Here is a 15230-nt window from a genome sequence, read left to right as displayed (position 1 = left end):
AGTTATATAGGCGAATGATTGGAAGAAAGGGTGAAGGAATGGAGGAAGGAATAAATTAGGACACTTGTGTGGACACTTGCAACGCCTTGTCGCCTCTTTCCAAAAGCTCGACCGGGTCACAACGCCCACGAGAGGGTGGAGGAGGAGGTAATTATACACACATACACAAGCAGTGATCCCGACGATTGTGCCTGCCAGGGTGGCAACAACAACAACAACAACAACAACAATATCAGGATAAGGGAGTGCTAATAGTCAAAGTTCACTCACTCGAAGCGTGAAGACAATTAGTTTGTTTAAACAACCTACTTCATGAATTTGTATTTAATTACGCAGACACTTCCCTATCCTAAGTCTGTATTTCCGCTTTATGGCATGGCCGGTCGCAGGTATGTTGATAAGTAGTATGTTCTATCATTTCGACTTGGCTAATGACAGAGGCAGGATTTGGTAAAATGAAATAAGGGCAGAGTTGTAGAGATTAGTTTAGATAGAAAATGTTAGAGCAGCGATCGGAAGCATTAATGCGAACGAGGGAAGTACATGTGAGTCTACCGGAATTGGCAGGAGGATACTGGCATATCTTGGAAGTCATATAGCCAGAACGGAAGTACAATCTGCGGGCACTGATGTACCCGCGTAATTCAACACTGGATTTAACAAACCATCTAAGCACTCGCTCTACCATATTTATTAATAAGTAAATCCCATCGAATTGTGCAATAATGGTCACTGAAATGTATAGGTAGTTTGTTAATGGCCTCTAGGCTATGCCAGTAGCTGTTCAACTCGTCTGTACGTCAGTAATATAACTGTATTCCACGCTATAAAGATTTCATATAACTCTGAAGAAAGAATCGGTGAGCTAAAATGGTGGAAGGGGAGAGCTAATATGATATATACATATACATATGGTGTGGATGGGATGGATAGCAAATTACGTCCCATTTCGGCATCTACCCTAGTCATATGTTTAACACAAGTGCTGTCAACAACATGCAGTATCCAATAGAGTAACAATGTACAATGTCGGATTCTCGCATAAAATTTTAGGCTGACCAGAAATCCCAATGGACAAAAATTGCCTAATATCAAATGCCGTCTTATTTTTACCCATAATTGATTCCAATGGCGGGGTTTTGCACTTAAATCAGACTACGCAAAGGTAACTGACCCTGGCAATTGACCAGAAAACATTAATAAAATTAAGAGAAAAGGCTAAGCAATGGTTTAACAAGCTGGTTACGCCTTGGTTTGATGTCATAAGCACTTGAGTCTCAAAGGTTTGGACTTCTGCTTGACGGTATAGCCACTAGGCCAAGAAAGTGGACTCAATTAACCGATTCGTCCGCAAAATACTTTCAGCTATGTTAGTGTAATTCTTAAAACTGCACCAACGCCTTTAAACATTTTTATAACAGTCTAAATAAGGAAATGTCACTGTCTAATGAATGCGAACATCATTGTTGCAAAGCAATTAGTATGTACCTCGTATTTTATAAAGAACTTACCGTTATTTCGTTTTTTAAATCAATTGGAAAAACCATTTGCAAGTATTAAGACAAAAGAGCAACAGACAAAATGTTGTTGTTATTATAGCTTGATAGAGTACCTTATTTAGGCAGCGATTTCAAAAGTCAAGGTCACGCGATTCACGTTGGGCGGTTAGTTTTATTGCGCAACACGGCGTTTCCTTGCACTGCAGCATATAACAATTAAAGGGATATCATTCTTTTGGCTGCTAACTATGCAGTCTAAGGCCGTTACTCATCTTGCCATGGTTTTAACATTATTTAGGATTTGGAACAAATTGGGAATGTGATTATAGGCTACAGAGGTTCTTGAGTAATTTGGTTCATCTATCAGCCTCGGCCGACTTTTATTGCGCTGCACTTCTGTTACTTAAGTGCAATTTGGGGGTAGGGAATTTGTCGAGTAATGGTATTTGTTACTTCAGGCCCATTTCTGGGCATTCGCCTTTTATTGCTCTTTCAACCTCGTAGGCTATGCCTCTGATTCCTCGAGTCGAGCGGTTACCGCGTTAGCCAGTCAACTCTCCGTTAAATGTTCACATCGAGCAAGCTTTCACCGCACTACAGAAGACACGCAAGTCAGCTTCGCACCTGTGTGTGACTCACAAGTAGAGCTTGGTGAAGTGTATCTGATGTGAGTGGCTGCACACCCACTGGCAGCGATTATTGACGCTCGACAGAGTTGTGCAAAGACAACCCGTCACACCTCGTACCAACTCCTGACCATCATATTACCACAGACTTGTAATAACTCCTCCCTCTAGGAAAATCCACATTCGAACCACAACAACACCCGCTCCCTACCGCCACACCCTTTCACTTGCCAAAAGACGTCAAATCCCACTCTGTGAACATGAAGATAGCGGAACCGGAGACAAAACCAAATTTAACAATGAAGGCAGCTTTAAATGAGGAGATAAAAGAGATGCATTATGACAAACCGGCAATTTATTCCCAGTTGTGACAGAGGAACATCGAATTTATGCATAAAGGAAACACTTTAACACACACTGATGGGATTAATTATCAACAAGACATTCTCATTGTTGAGAGAGGGAGAGAGAGTTAAAACAAGGTGTCATGCAGATACATAGATAAGGGTATTATACATAAAAAATAGATACACAACAAGGGGACTACTTTTTGACACGGCCTCTTCGTATTGGCTTCAAGCTTGGGGAAGTAGCCACATTTCGCCTTGACGAGGTAGCAGCTGACCTCTTTCTGGTTGGCCTCGGGATACTCTCACTTTCTGGTGCGACGTGTCGTGACGAGGCTCCACGTCTCCTTCTAGCAGCAGCTGCTGTGGCACCACCATTGGCTTCACCCTCATCAAAAGTACTTGCTACATCACCCGTGTCAATGATCTCAGGATCAGCGAACTGTACTTTTTTTCTCCCCCTCACCTGTTTTTGTCCTACGGAGGAGTTCACCGCAACATTTCTTGGCGCTGTTCTTTTACTTCTCCGCAACAAAGTCGATTTTGGAGACAGTGACTTCCAAGAGGATTCATGGCGTTTTCGTCTAGTGGCTGGAGTCCCAGTAACCGCGGAGATGTTTGAATTGACTGTTCTCACACCTCTTATTTTCAGATCGGTTGGGGATGATGATGGAGAAGAGTTTAAAGCAGCATCACGAGGTGATGAACCAGTTTTTCGATTGCTACCCTTTTTCGAGGGACGAATTGCGGAGGCAGTGTCTTTTTCGTCACCTTCAGAGTGGAGATTAGCCGGTAGGACTGGAGAATCCCGCGCTGAATGGTGTGGTGACAATCTGCCCTTCACATCTTTGGTTAACTTTGCCTTAGAGCTACGTGTTACTCTCATTCTGACGGATTCTCGTTGGACTGTTTCCTTTACTTCATGCGACAGTGGTTCAGCAACGGGAGACAACCGCTTGCGCTGCCTCCTTTGTGCTGGTGAAGCACTGGACTTCATGGACTTAGCAAGAACTGATTTTGTGCGACCTCCACGTTTCCTTTGGATTTTTTCAGCTTCCGCATCTAACTTAGCGACAACCTTAGTCCTCAACGTATCCTTAGCTAGAGTAGACGTCTTCGTTCTGGAACGTGTCTGGCGAACCTCATTTATCTCAGAAGTCAGAGCCTGAGAGGCATCATCGCCTTTCGATTTCAGCAACCTGCGCCTTTCCCCAAGAGAGGACAACTGAGTTGCGTTTAATCGCTCGGGTCTCGATGTTGCGTTTTTTTGCGGAGTAATATCAGAATTCGACGCATCTAGCGTGTTCACAAGATCCTGGAGACCGGAGAGTCTAGGAAATGGGGGAGACATTGGAGCATTCACGAATGCACGGGTTTCTGAAGAATTTGGTGAAGCCTTTACCTCCAGTGCTCCCACGAGTTCTTGTACACCAGACAGACTTGGGGATGGTACGGACTTTGGAGTGTTAATTAACTCTCCAATGCCTGATAGTTGTGGAGAAGCCTGAACCTTCGGAGTTTTCACGAGTCTTCGAACGCCAGATAGTCTCGGAGAGGGCACAGATTTCGGCGTCTTCACTAATTTTCGAATGCCTGACAGTTCTGGGGAAGCCTGAATCTTCGGAGTTTTCACGAGTCTTCGAACGTCCGAGAGTCTCTGAGGGGGCACAGGTCTCGGAGTCTTCATTAATTTCCGAATGCCTGACAGTTCCGGTGAAGCCTGAATCGTCGGTGTTTTCACAAGCTTTCGAAGGCCTGATAGTCTCGGAGAAGCTTGAGCGTTCGGAGTTTTCACAAGCCTTCGGACAGCAGATAGTCTCGGAGAAGATACAGATTTAGGTGTCTTAATTGTCTCTCGAATGCCTGACAGAATTGGTGAAGCCGGAACCTCTGCGGTTTTCATGAGCTTTCTTACGCCAGGTAATCTTGGAGAGAGCACAGACCTCGAAGTCTTCACTGGTTCACGGATGCCTGACAATCTTGGTAAATCCTGAACTTCTGATGTGTTCATGGGGGGAAGCGAACCGGAGAGTCTGGCATATGATTGAATCTCCAGCGCTGGACTAGTTTGACTTGGTGGAACAATGCCGATATCGGAATGGGGTGAAGTAGGCATATTAATGGTCTCCTGAGCACCAGATAATATTGGGGACGGCGCAGTCCTTGACGTTCTCATAAGTCTACGGGTACTAGATATTCTTGAAGAGGACTGCGCCTTAGGTGTAGCCGTAGAAGAATGCACATCTGGAAGGCTGTCCGGCAAGGGAACATTCAATGTATCCATGGTCTCGAAGCGCACTTCTGGTGACGACGAGTTCGACAATGACGTGTTTTCGACATGCAATTGTTGAACACTTGATTGCAGCGCAAAAGGAGTAACACTGGACAAAGCCTGTAAATCCAAAGCATCCTGACTTTTTGAGGTGGAAGACGGAGGACGAAGCCAACCAATGAGTTTGGATGAAGGAGGTGATCTTCCTCTCCTTCCATTTAGTGCTGTATCCGAAACTTCAATGGCGATGGCAGAGGTCCGGCCAGCAGAACGATGAAAAGGAACCCCTACTGACCTTCTATGTCGGGATGGAACCTTTTCGACAGAGGATTTTCCACGTCTGCCGGAGCGCATCGGCGGGAATAAAGGTGAAGTAACATGGGAGCTACTCCCGCTATCCATATCGGCGTTGGACCCATTAGTCACGATACTTTGACGTTTAGAGGACTGATCATTTCCCGTATCTGCTAATTCAAGTGACGAAACATTTGAAAGCCTCGTCGGCTTTGTCAAAGTGGCATAGGATATATCCGATGCAGAGGCATCTAGGTTACCACTAGCTGAGTTTCTCAAAGGAGCCGTGGAATCATCTATAGACGAATCCACAAGATTCCTTGGCAAACCACGAGGAGTTGACTTGGTTCCCAATCCAAATGATGCATTCTGTGGTTTAAGTAGCTGCGTCGAAACGTTATGTCCAGTCTTCAGCGTTAAGGGCAATGAAGTTGACCTACGATGCTTCACAATTGATGTGCAAATGCGTTGAAGCGAGCTAGGAGGCGGCAGCTCGCCACGCTTAATCGGTGTTGAAGGCGGTAAACAGGAATCAAATTGCTCAGGACTCAAGCTCGGACCGAATTGTACACCTTTTTTCACAACGCGACATCTATCTAAATGATCCCGACTCTTACTTTGCCGAGACTTGGCAACCTCCTGACCATAATAGACGCCTTTAGATGGCGTACCATTTTCAACACTTACTCTACTATTGAATTTGCATGTTGCTTCGGCCAAAGTAGACTTGTCCGGAGCAGTGCTGTCTAGAAATATATTTTGGTTAGCTTAAAATGTCAACCTACCGGAGAAGCTTCGGCGAATCAATGAATTCCGATTCATTCTTTTGTTGGTAGAGGTTTCATGCTGGGAGGCTGGTGATGTAGGAGACTTCTTACGTGCATCAGGAATTGTCTCAAGATCATCAGCAAAGCAGACATTTTGCAAAACATTAGCCTTTGATTTGCCCGACAACAAGAGAGTCGAAGATGCATTGAGTGATTTAGAAGACTCGTCAAATAAATCGAATTGAGCGGTTTGATCCGTGTTTAATGAATAATAGGAAGAATTATTTGTCTGCAACGTCTCTTCTTTTGAAGCAGAAGATGAACGCAGATGTCTGACGCTTGGTGATCCAGATGTTATAGGAGTTTCAGAAACATTTGTCTTCACCCGTTTCCTCGTAGGACTTTGATACTTGTCGGTTTTGGAGGAGCGACGCTTCAGTGAATGACGTACGACACTAACTACAGGTGGCGTTGCCACAGGTCGTGTGGGCGTCGGACCATAGCGCTCCTTCGTAGAGAGTCCTCTACGCTGAGACGATAAGGTCGGAGTCTTAACTCGTGTAGATTGTAACGGTGAATGTTTTGGCGAACTAGACATAACCGTTGCAAACGAGGACACATCGGAAATGCACCGTGGTGAACTTCCTAACAATGGAGAGAGAGGAACGCCTTTTTTGGCACCTGATAACGCCTGCGGATAAAACAAACTTCTATTCAGAAGACAAGACTTGGAGAAAGAAAATTACTTATTCAGGAAGCACTAACCATACAATAAGTAAGAAGCGCAAGAGAATACAACATTGACAACAACATCTAACCAAGTTGACTCAAGAAAATATAGCTAGATGGAAACTAGTACAATCGCCAAGTCTGACCTAACATCGGAGTGAGAAGTCGTAAAACTATTATTCTTACATAACGTACAGATTTAAAAATGTAGGCGGAGTTCTCTGGGTAGAGAAACTTGAAATTCCGATCTACCACGGTCAAGAGACTATCATGAGCAACGAATGTCCTCTCGGTAACAGGAACGCCATTTAAGAAGGTTTTTGTGGTCTTCGAAAGATTTTCAACAAAGACACGTCCATCTGCCATTCTTTCCAGTTTACAGTGAAGAGGAGCAACAGTATCCAATTTGATGTGTACATCACAGGACCCATCACTATATATCACAAGGTGCAAAGCGACTTTACCTTCCAAAAATGCACCTATCTGCGCGCCAGTCACAAAAGGATCCCGAGGTTCCATCCCGTTTAAGTATAACTATATAACCACGAAGTGTCATTCTAACTTAGGAAGCCAAAAAAGAAGACAACAACCTAAGAAAGCATAGGTCCCAGAATCAAAATTCACACAGGCGCGCATCGCCCCTAACATACTATGTTAACAGCTAAAACAAAAACACCCAAATTTAATATTAAGTGAGCTTCTCGTACTTTATACCTCTTGTTACGTTCGACTAAAATTCAACGCTTTCAAATACTACTTTGCGGTAAAACCGGCAACAGTGGTTAGTATCCATGACGTCGTCGAAAAGTAGGATGGACTGAAACCACTGTCGGCAATAATGTAAGCCCCCGCTGAGATGTGGGTAAGAAACTAGCAAAACTAAAGTTCTTGCTCTGCATTGGACCTGAACACTGCCCTGGACTCTAAGTCGGCCTTCTCGAAGGCCGACTGAAATACAGCTAGGCAACAATAGGAAAACGTGAAATAAGCTATTTATCAGCTTATTGCAATGCCAAGGCAAAAAATATGGAAAATTAATCTAATTCATTTTCAGATCCATCGATGAGATACGAAGGTGGCTGTTGGAAGTCAGACTCAAATTCATCCATACGTGTTGTGTCAGCGCCTGCTCCCTCCAGATTGAGGCATGCCAAGAGACAAACGATGTTGGTGGCCTGCTGCAGATAACCAAACTTCCGCAATGTATTGTCGGGAGTATCAAACTGACTAATAAATCTAGTTAGGCCTTCATGTTTTGTTTTGATTCCCAGAGTGATGAGGCAATAGAGCACACTAATAACATAATGACATATCATGGAGCGACGAATGAAGTTCCTCATATTGATAACGCAGACCTCCTCATCACCCTTCTCATTTGGTGCCTTTTCATGAATCTCATTGTGGGGGTTCTTTTGCATTCTCTGATGTACCAGGACTACTGTGAGACCAATACACGGCAGAAGATGGAGAGAGCTGAGTCTCTGTGCGTAGTTCATGTCAATACCACGAGTCCTATATGCAGTGAAGCTTTCCACCTGGTACGACTCATTTGGCAAGTCAAAAGTTGTAGGGGCAAGAAAGGCATTTGCAATGAAACTTAGGATCAGACTAAGACCGGATACAGATTTCAGCGTGGATGGTGTCATATTAGAGACATCTGCACAAAGGAAAAGGTGTAGGCCCACACTCAGGTGTTGCAACACATCCATTATGTAGGAGATTGTTCCATAATGTCTTTGTGAGATGAGACCGACCAGATCGACTCCGTAGTTAGAATACAGCGCAAATTGTAGCACATCCATCAAGTTGAACAATACATCAGAGCCAATCAGAGCAATAAGGACATTGCGTATTCTCCCACTGGGTAATTCATGCTTCCTGAGTGTTTGAACAAAAAGATACAATACACTCATCTGTAAACCAAGAATATAGGGCAAAAACCATGAAGGTTGAGGTGGTGGTGCTGAACCCGCAGGCTCTGAAAACTCCTCCTCCACCTTGATAGACGACTCATACAAATCGGCGATGTCATCATGTGCAAAGTAATAAATTCCGTGTTTGATCAAATTTGACACCACAATATTGGCAAAAATAAACTTTACAGAATCCATCTGCCATACAATGACCTTGTCAATCAGCTGATTTGTCCTTTCAAATAGGAAAAAATCGATACAACAAGTAACTGCACTTTTGCACATGCAAAAAACGCGCGGATTTTAGTAGATTTAAAGGAGGAATACAACAAAAAAGAATGCTAGCTGCAACTACCAAGTCAACGCATAGGGTGACAAGTAAATTATCTGGTGGACGAGATCCTGTTATCGTCGATTGCTGCAGGGGACCCCAAAAACCCTCCACTCGTCCTCGGTCTTCTTACCTACACTCTCAAGCTGCAGGTGACGGAAGAGACTTAGTACTGGGAAAAAGTGCCTACGACATTAAATTACCCTCATATAGTTCAATAAAATCGTCAAGTTTAGAGTCCATGGACGACTACACGGCTGATGTACATCGAATTGCCAAATCCCGCACACACACGTCAACGTCAGGAGTGGAGAATAAGACCAATCTCATTGTCAATTACCTGCCACCAAATACATCACAGGAAGAGGTCCGATCGCTATTTGCCGGTATTGGGGAGCTTGAAAATTGTAAACTTGTACGTGAAAAATCCACAGGAGAAAGCTTGGGATATGCATTTGTCAAGTACTACAATGCGATGGATGCCAAGAAGGCGATTGACACATTTAATGGTTTAAAAATGGAGAATAAAACAATCAAGGTGTCCATAGCTCGTCCAAGTTGTGATGCCATTAAAGGAGCCAACTTGTACATTTGTGGTTTACCAAGAAATTTAAAAATAAGTGAATTAGAGGACATTTTTAGGCCTTGTGGACGTATTATAACCACACGTATTCTGTGTGACAAGAAGACTTCAGCTTCTCGTGGCATCGCCTTCATTCGCTACGACCGACGCTCGGAGGCGGAACGCGCCATCAAAAAACTTAATGGCTATAAATTCCCCGAGACAAATGATATAATGATGGTAAAATTTGCTAACTCACCCGGTTCCCATTCGGACAGTCATCGTTCCTTGTCATCACGATCGACGGTAGCATCATCCGGCTATCGAAGACAAAAGGTGTCACCCGCCTCAGCGACATCAACACCTCAAAAGTCAAAGTATTGCGACACCGAGGATTTAACCGCCCTGCCAACCGCAGCCCATACACCGCCTACCACCAGTCTATTCCAAGTAAAAGTGCCACAGTTCTACAATCTTGAGCATCCACGAGCTACACCGTTTTATCCACCTACGATGTCACGTTTTGGGGTGTATGGCAATGAGTACACCATCCCCGCACCGGTTAACCTCAACAGACTATTTTCAAATCCATCATGGCAACGAACACAATTGGGTTTCTGTCAATTAGCAGCTTGGGGCTACCTGCAACAGCCAATGTCGCTGTCAAAGATGAGGCATTCAATGCCACCTTACAGAGGTGAAATCACCACCGGGATTCCTCTCACCAACTTCTTAGTACATAGGCCGTCTCCTCCTCAAATCCATATCCCATGTATAAAGCGAGGCAACATTCCAAGTGAGATTGACATGTCAGCATCCATGAAAGCCCTATTAGCGCCTGCCTACGCTGCGAATGCCGGTGCCTTGACAACTAATGGGTGGTGCATAGTTGTACGTAACCTCGGTGCTGACACCGACGACGCGGTGTTGTGGCAACTGTTTGGTCCTTTTGGGGCTGTTCATACCGTAAACGCGGTAATCGACCCAATGACAGGCAAGTGTAAAGGCTATGGTTTTGTAACAATGAGCAATTATGAAGAGGCGCTGAAGGCTATTCAAGCTCTCAGTGGCTTCATCCTAGACAATCGAATACTTCAGGTCTCCTTTAAAACAAATGCCACCTTTCCCGACTACCTGGGAGACAACCAATGTGTGGGCAAACCTTTTCATGAAATTTTTAAACGTAACAATATTAAGATAAAACGACGTACCCGACGTCCGGAGACCTAATCTCATCGCCTCCTTGATGTAGTGATAGGATTCCTGATCAAGGAATGATAATGTTTGCAAATATTTGACACTATTGAGGTTTGTGAATACTTTTTGATGTGTTTTAAACAAAAAGTGGGCAAAAGTTGATATTATCTTTTTGTTGGAAAAAAAGGGATAAAGACCAGTAATGCCATCTACAGTGTGCAGCGAGTTGAGCAGGAAATGGATTCCACATTCACCGAGTTAATCTACGCCGGGTAGATTACCTCGTGTTGGTCAAACAAAACCACCGGGAGTGCAAGCCTGGAGAACAAATGACAGACATGTAAGTAGAACACTGTGTAGAAGGTTCATAGGAGACACGACAAAGAAAGTGGCATCCCTTCATTACACCACGTCCTTGCCCCAAACAACGTCAGAGGTAGTAGAAAGCCATTAAAAAACGCATGAAACGACATAACGTACACAAACTTAATTACTTAGGCGACAGGGAATGAAATTACGATACGACTTGTATTCAAACAATAAAATATGTACAAACGGAGGTGGATGGGTGCGCTTTAATTTGCGCTGATGTCGCAGACCTTGCAAATATCCTCCATGGACACATCACGAACCATACGTCCACGACAGAGTCCCTGGGAAAAAAAATCGCCAAGATGTAAATCACCTCTCCTAACCATCTACTCTTTCAAATTTTCTCATTCTCAATCAAGTAGGGCTGCTTACCGATTCAATGACAATATCCACCCGAAACCTTTCTTTGTCGACCTGCTTAAGAATGGCCACCTCACCGCGATAGGCGCCATTGACAACGAGAACAGGATCACCAACGGGAGGTATAACTGTTTCCACGTGATCCTGATCGACCTTCAGCTTCGTCTTTGAGGTATTTAGTACTCGAACGATAGCCTGCAACAAAAGGCTATTTTAGGAACTTACAAATAAACTGTACTCATTTAGAGCCGAAATAGTGTGGATTTCGGTGGGTTACCGTGTAGTCATCTTCCATGTCCAGAATCACGGCATGGCGATAGAGGAGGTCTTTGGGAAGTTTATAGTATGTCAGTTTAACCTCAATTCCAACAGTCATCCAGTAATCCTTGCGGTTACGTTTTTCTTTGTACATTTCCTCCTCAGCCATCAGTTCATCCAAACTGCTTCGTTTGACTCCAGCTGATGAAGATGACGTAGCTACCACTGAGGAATTGTTTAGTTTGTCGGCGTCAGAAAGAGCTCGGTTTTTCTGTGCCTTCTTCTCCGCCAATAAAAGAGGATTCTAAAGGCAAGATTCGACAAAATTTGGCAGTGATTATCTAAGCTTACTTGTTCAACTTTGGATGCTACTATGATGTTGAAGTAGACTACAATAACCGATAAGTGGTGACTGCGTTTAAAATTCTCAGGTTCTAAAAAGCCATGCAGTACCTTAGAATCGGATAATCAAAAAAAGAATAAAAAAGATGCAATTTTAGAGAAAAATACCATACTCACAATGATTTTCTGAACTTTTCCGGCGGTTTCTGATTTTTCCACTACTGAGATTTTTGGGGATAATACACGACCGGAGGCGCTTGGCGACATCTGATCACTGCTAGTAGGCTCGTCAACGTGGTCCGACTTTTGTATATTCTCTGGGATATTAGACTGTACATCAGTATCGCCAACCTGTGAATCGGATTTGGCTTTGGCTGAACCGAGCTGCAGGTCCAATTTTATAGGGGCATTATCATCTTGTCGAATGAGGGGTTTCACCTCCTTGGAGTCCTTTTCGTCCGTTACCGGTTTGCTAGCTGCAGCCTTCTCTATTTGCTTAGCTGTAAAATGTTCGTAAAACGCTTGTCAAAAAGTATGAGGCTATGAAAAGGGAAAAGAATCAAAAGCAAACCATCAATGCCCAAGAAAAGCACCAAAATTTAAGCACAAAATCTGTCGAAAGTGCCTAGTCAGAGGCAGGTAGTAGTAGTCGTTTATGTAGCAACAAGAAATAAAAACCCAGTCATGCTGAGACCAGGCGAGAAGTAGGCTAGCATACCCAGTAACTGACGATTTATCTCGTCCTCAGTTTTCGTCAGTCGAGCATCAGAAGCCCTCCGACTCTCGGCTTCAGGATCGCGATCAATATACTCAATATACCAACCCTTTTCAGTCTCATCAACACGACAGATACCCTGTTTGCCGAGCCACAGACAGAGACCGGTAAGCGAATGCCATCGAGTGGCGTTCATGTGAATGTGTTCCTTATCCTTTATGTATTCCTGATACACAACATTAGCATGAACTCGCTTGCCGCCAAATTGACGCCTCACAATGTCCAGATAGCCTTTGAGAAATTCAGAAGAAAAGCCACTAATGAATTTCCCACCATTCTCCATGAAGATTTTCATTTGACGATGATGTGATTCCGAATTTGTGTGACATTTGTACCCATTTTCGTCTCGGCACTGCTTTTGACACATTTGACAGTACCATCGCAGCTTCTGTAATCCTTTTGATTTGATACGGTTTGAAATTGCCTTAGGAGTGAGGAATCCCGGCTTTTCTTTACCCATGGAACTACAAAGGCAAGATAATGATGGGCAAAAGCCTTCTTATGAATAAACGCTGATTATTATATCGTAGATCAGACTTGCAGCAATTTTTGTCGAATTTACCGAACCAAATTGCGACCAGAGCCAAAGTAAGCCTAAGCATTAATTTCACAACATGTGAGATATTATTAAACGACTGGAATATACATAAAACGTTCATAAGTCTCTGACTTAAAAGTCAAAGAGCAAATCAGGAGAAAAACTCGAAAACATAGCATCAAGCAGGACATAAGGCTACCTATTGTTACAAAAGTAGGAACAATGCATTTGACTAAGTTGGAGATTACATATGACTGCACACATCAATCGCACACAAACATCTTGATTCAGCGACACAATTTAGACAAAAGGCTATGTACACAAAGGTAATAAAAAAACGTTAAGAGCTAATCAAAGTCAAAGCGACATTAAAATATTAGGCTTTTTAGGGAAAAAACTTTGCAAACAATTTAACTAGGGAAACCACAGTATTCCCCAATCCGACAAGCAACAGATAATACACAACTACCTTCAAAAGAGGCACAATGGAAAGCGTGTTATTTAGTGAAGACCAACAGTGCAAACACATTTTTTTGGTATTAAAAAGTTATTTTTGAAGCAATTAAGTAGAAAACTTTGCTTTCGATGCTAAAAATAAGGGGACTCAAAGGTGACTGCTTTTAAAATTTAAGGTATAAATAAATTACAGGCAAAATGCGCCGAAACCTAACGTTTTAAATGCACAAAACACGAAAAGATTTACAGCCTTTTGAGTGCTAAGTTCTTCTTTTATAGCCCGTCTGGTTCTTCGCGACAAGAATTTTTAACCTTCTTGCATGCTTCACTATAATACCTAGGCTGTTTTAATGTTCGTCTCGGTTTGGAGGCGGGCATACGAGTCGGGCCGCGTGAATGAGTAGTATGCGTCTTGCATTTGGGCGAAGGGTTCCGTGTCCACAGCCCCTTGGACTTGAACTCACTTTAACCATTTACCTATCCTAATAAGCACGACGAAGTCAAATCAAACTAGTTGCTCTAAGTGTATGAGGGCCAGGGATTATCTTGTGTGCCGTGTCCCCCCCCCCTAAGCGATCCTCTTGCAAGTCACATCTAAACATCGTGTTTAGTGTAACATTAATCCGGGCGATCTAAACATTGAAGGCGAAGCTTTCTAGATTCAATGAACTGTATGCTTTAACTCTCATTCTTTCCACACTAGTAGACCTAAATTGCGAATCCAAATCTCCAAATGTGCAATAATCATCTAACGATCGGGAATTCGCCACATTGTCCCATAGCTTTCATCTTGTGAAGCCAGTTTGGAGTGTTTTTAATAAACACTTCCAAACGTGCTTTCTAAACGGTCATCCTATCATTTAAATGGCTTTGGGGATTTTCCAAAGCTGCCTATTTACATCAAAATATAAGCTGACCCTTACAATGATGCAATTTTTACAATTGTGTAATGCCTTCTTTGTCTCCTGATTTTGCCCTTCATTTCGCACCATTTGATCAAGAAGATGAAGTGGAGCGACTTAAAACTCGCCGGTTTTTTGCCCTTCTTTCTAACTCATTGACCTCTGCTTCTTGTAGTCTAACCTTGCATCATGCAAATTGTGCTTACAGACGCCTGTATGACAGTAATTGAGGTCTCACGTTATGTGACTGCGTCTCCTCACGCAGATTCAAACGCGCTTTTCTATACTGCATCGAAACAAAAACCAACAACTGCCTGTGTATTCTGTGCTCTCTACACACGCAATGTTCTGGTCCTCCACGCTTCGCCTAGCAAAGGTTCAACCAAGTGTATGAAGGCTTTGGATAGCCGGGGAAACCAAAGTTCCATCCTCCTTACCCGGAGCTTGGGGTTCGAGTTCACCCCTCCCCACTTAACCTCAAACACGCAAATCTCAACAGCGTGCCTCCACCTCCCCACAACAGTCCCGACGACTCCATCAAAATCTCAATCTTACTTTCTCAGCAAACTTTCTTCACAGAGACATTAAAAAACGCATCTTCAAAGAAAACGCCAACAATAAAATCCATACCTATTTACTGTCAGAGGGCCAAAAATATTTATTTCATAGCGAAACATCTACTTCAACTTT

The 15230-nt window shown here is 43.4% G+C and overlaps 4 protein-coding genes across 4 annotated transcripts; 1 reads left to right on the top strand and 3 right to left on the bottom strand. All coding sequences in view use genetic code 11, as the record gives it.

Annotated features, from left to right (window-relative positions):
* Nucleotides 1-2668: 2668 nt before the first annotated feature.
* Nucleotides 2669-7090, bottom strand: EGR_08432 (Antigen KI-67; the record flags this gene model as incomplete). The annotated part of the gene is made up of 4 exons (XM_024497681.1): nt 2669-5784; nt 5824-6496; nt 6730-6967; nt 6999-7090. The coding sequence occupies 4 exons, from the start codon at nt 7088-7090 to the stop codon at nt 2669-2671; spliced, it is 4119 nt and encodes a 1372-aa protein (XP_024347900.1).
* A 478-nt stretch (nt 7091-7568) lies between these two features.
* On the bottom strand, nt 7569-8645 carry EGR_08431 (hypothetical protein; the record flags this gene model as incomplete). Its single annotated transcript, XM_024497680.1, has 1 exon — nt 7569-8645. The coding sequence occupies one exon, from the start codon at nt 8643-8645 to the stop codon at nt 7569-7571; it is 1077 nt and encodes a 358-aa protein (XP_024347899.1).
* A 140-nt stretch (nt 8646-8785) lies between these two features.
* Nucleotides 8786-10570, top strand: EGR_08430 (ELAV-like protein; the record flags this gene model as incomplete). The annotated part of the gene is made up of 1 exon (XM_024497679.1): nt 8786-10570. One exon carries the CDS (start codon nt 8786-8788, stop codon nt 10568-10570), a length of 1785 nt encoding a protein of 594 aa, XP_024347898.1.
* A 542-nt stretch (nt 10571-11112) lies between these two features.
* EGR_08429 (DNA/RNA-binding protein KIN17) lies at nt 11113-13104 on the bottom strand (the record flags this gene model as incomplete). The annotated part of the gene is made up of 5 exons (XM_024497678.1): nt 11113-11190; nt 11282-11464; nt 11547-11831; nt 12047-12369; nt 12588-13104. 5 exons carry the CDS (start codon nt 13102-13104, stop codon nt 11113-11115), a joined length of 1386 nt encoding a protein of 461 aa, XP_024347897.1.
* Between the last annotated feature and the right edge of the window lie 2126 nt (nt 13105-15230).

The sequence above is a fragment of the Echinococcus granulosus genome (genome assembly GCF_000524195.1).
Source record: "Echinococcus granulosus chromosome Unknown EG_S00106, whole genome shotgun sequence".
In the NCBI taxonomy this organism is placed as follows: domain Eukaryota; kingdom Metazoa; phylum Platyhelminthes; class Cestoda; order Cyclophyllidea; family Taeniidae; genus Echinococcus; species Echinococcus granulosus.
Note: the sequence above shows the minus strand (reverse complement) of the source record. Positions and strands in the feature narration are given on the sequence as shown.